This window comes from Gossypium hirsutum, chromosome A01, assembly GCF_007990345.1.
Source record: "Gossypium hirsutum isolate 1008001.06 chromosome A01, Gossypium_hirsutum_v2.1, whole genome shotgun sequence".
In the NCBI taxonomy this organism is placed as follows: domain Eukaryota; kingdom Viridiplantae; phylum Streptophyta; class Magnoliopsida; order Malvales; family Malvaceae; genus Gossypium; species Gossypium hirsutum.
Window position 1 is genome coordinate 116,406,557 of NC_053424.1, and position 3,626 is coordinate 116,410,182.

A 3,626-nucleotide genomic window follows, 5' to 3' on the forward strand; every position below is an offset into this window, starting at 1 on the left:
TTATTTACTGTTGAAAATTTTTAATTTGGATTTCGCTTCAATTAAAACAATTTGAAGTTGAGTATAATAAATTCAAACAATTCAATTTATTCGTCGATTAAATTTAAAAAATAAATAAATAAAATTAAATTACAACTCATATAAACTCTTTTACCTATGTAATAAATAGACTTATTTATTTTCTGTATTCTTGAAAAATATGGTTGAAAATACCGTTATATATACATTTTTCATGTTATGACTTCATTACTTAACTATAAAAACATCCTATAATTAGCAAACCAAATCCACAAACTCCGACAAGTCTTTTTACTTTTCCTCTTCATTACAAAAGAATGTTTCAAATAAAAAAAACATAAAAAACCATCCTCTTTTGTTCTTCAATTTTATTATTATTATTATTTCTTTGTTCCTCTTCTTATGGATCAATTGAGGACCCAGACTATCAACCAACTCCCATCAGGTGCCGCTCTAATCAAGAGAGAGCTTTGTTACACTATATGTTTCATCTTCATCTTGATCTCCTCCATCATTGCTTTGAACCTCGGCAGCTCTTCCAGATCACTCCCTTTGTTCCGTTTCGATCATTTCTTCCCTCGAAAACTGCCGCCGCCCTTTCCTCATACACATCCCTTGCGATCGTGCGATTATTCTTACGGGAAATGGGTTCGTGTCGACAAGAAGAACCCGGTTCTGTTGTATGACGAGGACTGCCCGTTTCTCGATCCCGGTTTCCGGTGTCATCGGAACGGAAGAAAAGACATCGAGTTTCAGAAATGGAGATGGCAACCTCATGGCTGTTATCTTCCTAGGTATGGAAGTTTTAATAGTTTCCTTGTTTCTTTCATGCATGCACTGCATGGTGATTGATATGTACATACTCGACTATTTATTCTAATAAAACATTAGATGTTTAAACAAACATATAGGTAACTACAACAATAATAAATTGTTTTATAAAATCATAGGTTCTAAATTATATGCAAGAAGAGTCGAATAATGTAGCTACGAGGCTCTCACTTTTTCCGAGATTTGTTAGGCTTGTTTAATTACTTTAAACCACAGATTCAATGCTAGCGATTTCTTGGAACGGAGTCGAAACGGACGGATAGTGTTTGCAGGTGATTCAATGGGAAGAAACCAATGGGAGTCACTGCTTTGCATGTTAGCTCAGGCAGTTTCAAACAAGTCTACAATCTTCGAAGTAAATGGAAGCCCTATAACGAAACACAAGGGGTTTCTTTCCATGAAGTTTCAAGATTACAACCTCACCGTCGAGTACTACAGAACACCTTTCTTAGCCGTGCTCGGTCGCCGACCGATAACCACGCCACCTCAAGTTAAGCTGATCGTTAAGGTAGACCAGTTGCATTGGCGTTCTAAACAGTGGAAAGGAGCCAATGTTATAGTCCTCAATACAGGTCACTGGTGGAACAAAGAGAAAATCGCTAAGATGTATGGTTTTTCCTCGCCCCACCTTTCTTTCTCTCTACATGCTCTCCGTTTCTTAGTGTGTATATGGTTACATAATTGGGTAGGTCTAGTTACTTTTAGGTTAGGTTAATTTGGGTAATTTATTTATTTATTTTTTGATAATTTCTGATTTGAGTTTAAGTTAATTTGGGTGATTAAAATTTTTGATTATTTCTAATTTCGGTTTAAAGTCAATTTTGGGTTCAATTTAAGTTAATTTAAGTTTAAATCATTTTGAATTTATCAATATAAATTTTTAGAATAGGTTATTTTAAGCTGAATCATTTTAAGTTTTACCACTTAATTTTGAATCAAGAATATTTTAAGTTTAAATTAAATAATTCATATTATTAATTTTTTTATAATTAAATTTAATTATATTAAATTTGGATTGTTCAAACTTTTTACTACAATTTGACATATTTATGGCTTACTTCAAATCATTAGCACTATTAAAATATTTTGATTACTGATGGAATTTAAAAAAAAAATCAAGCCGTGAGATGATTTTCTTTTATATGAAAAAATAATGCAAAATAATTATTTTCATCAACATAATTTTACATATAGAGAATTTCACATTTTGGGGTGTTCTCTTTTTTTTAAATTTTAAATCAGTTACAAGCACGAAATTTGCCATAATATTAGTAGAAGGGACTAAATCCTAATCCTCAAGTTAAGTGTATTACTCGACCAAAAAAAAAAAGTTAAGTATATTACATGAACAAAAGCCATTATTAAACCTCCTTTGATTCCTTAAATCTGGCATAATGACACGATTTTGTGTGTTTCAGGGGTTGCTATTTTCAGGAAGGTGGGACAATAAACATGACAATGGGTGTGATGGAAGGTTTTCGAAGGTTTATCAGAACATTGGTTTCATGGTCAACCAAGAACTTAAACCCAGAAATCAGCCACGTTTTTATCCGGAACCATTCACCCATTCATTACCTGTAAGTCAATTCAAAACACGACACGATTACATGACACACAAAACCAACAGTTTTTATGAGTGTGAAAATTGCAGGAATGGTACATGGGATGATGGGGGAGTGTGTGATGCTGCAACTGAACCAGAACAAGACTACAAAAAGCTTCGACCTGAGTCATGGAATAATCAATACATTGCTAATGCAATCAAAGAAATCAACAACTCCAAGGTCCGATTGTTAAACATTACATATTTGACAGGGTTTAGAAAAGATGGTCACCCTTCAAAGCACCGTGAACCAGGGACTCCTGTTGGTGCACCACAAGATTGTAGCCATTGGTGCTTGCCTGGTATACCGGACACATGGAATGAGATTCTCTATGCTCAGTTACTGTCGATGGAATTTAGAACCAAGTGATCCCCCAAAACTTGGGGAGGAAAAAGCACCTAAAGAATGTCAATGTGGAAATTATTTTTGGAACCCAAGTGATCCCTAAACTATGGGAAAAGATTAAAGAGAAACATGGAGGTTGATGAGGAAGTTAATGGATAATAATCATGCTGCAAAGAATCATTAAATCATATTATTCAGACGTGAACCGTGGATTTTGTATCTGAAAATTTGTAACGCAAAATGAAAAAAGAAATTATTAGAAATCTATATCATGCAATATTTGCATTTGGAAAGCAAAGGGTAAAGAAACAATAACAAGACCTACATAGTATGAATATACAAATATCACAATTTTTTTAACAATTAACATTAAACATGTCCTGTATAGAGAGGGCAAAATACAAAATGAATGTTAGCAACTAGACTTGATCATGAGTCAAATTGGGTCAAGTTTTAATTGGATTGATGTAAAATTTTAGGCCTGCTTTCTAAGCTTAGACCTAACCCAAAAATGGACCTAAAATTTTGCTCAAGCCTAACCTAGATAAAAAAAATGTTAAACTTAAGTTCGAACTGGTTTGGCCGTATTAAATTTTTTTCATATAAAAATGATGCCCACTAAACTAACTAATAATCGACTAACGTAAGTACACCTAGCAATTAATAGTATAACTATGGTGAGCATACATAACATTCCCTCGAGAACTATAATTACTAGTATTTATTGTCTTTTTATTATTTAACCTAATAATTCAAAAGATTGATTAAAACTAAAATAAAATATCTAAATTAATTAACTGTTGCACCAAAGAATAAAACATCAAAATA

The 3,626-nt window shown here is 32.8% G+C and overlaps 1 protein-coding gene across 1 annotated transcript; it reads left to right on the forward strand.

The window, feature by feature from the left end:
- The first annotated feature begins 354 nt into the window (after positions 1–354).
- On the forward strand, positions 355–3,091 carry LOC107925593 (protein trichome birefringence-like 8). Its single transcript, XM_016856308.2, has 4 exons — positions 355–812; positions 1,066–1,455; positions 2,268–2,426; positions 2,501–3,091. Exons 1-4 carry the CDS (start codon positions 421–423, stop codon positions 2,820–2,822), a joined length of 1,263 nt encoding a protein of 420 aa, XP_016711797.1. The 5' UTR covers positions 355–420; the 3' UTR covers positions 2,823–3,091.
- The last annotated feature ends 535 nt before the right edge of the window (positions 3,092–3,626 follow it).

Bases quoted from the DNA above. Each gene is read 5' to 3' on its own strand.
- LOC107925593 (XM_016856308.2), top strand. From the start codon at position 421: ATGGATCAATTGAGGACCCAGACTATCAACCAACTCCCATCAGGTGCC. The intron at 813-1,065 runs GTATGGAAGTTT...TTTAAACCACAG, and splicing joins CATGGCTGTTATCTTCCTAG to ATTCAATGCTAGCGATTTCT. The intron at 2,427-2,500 runs GTAAGTCAATTC...TGAAAATTGCAG, and splicing joins CATTCACCCATTCATTACCT to GAATGGTACATGGGATGATG.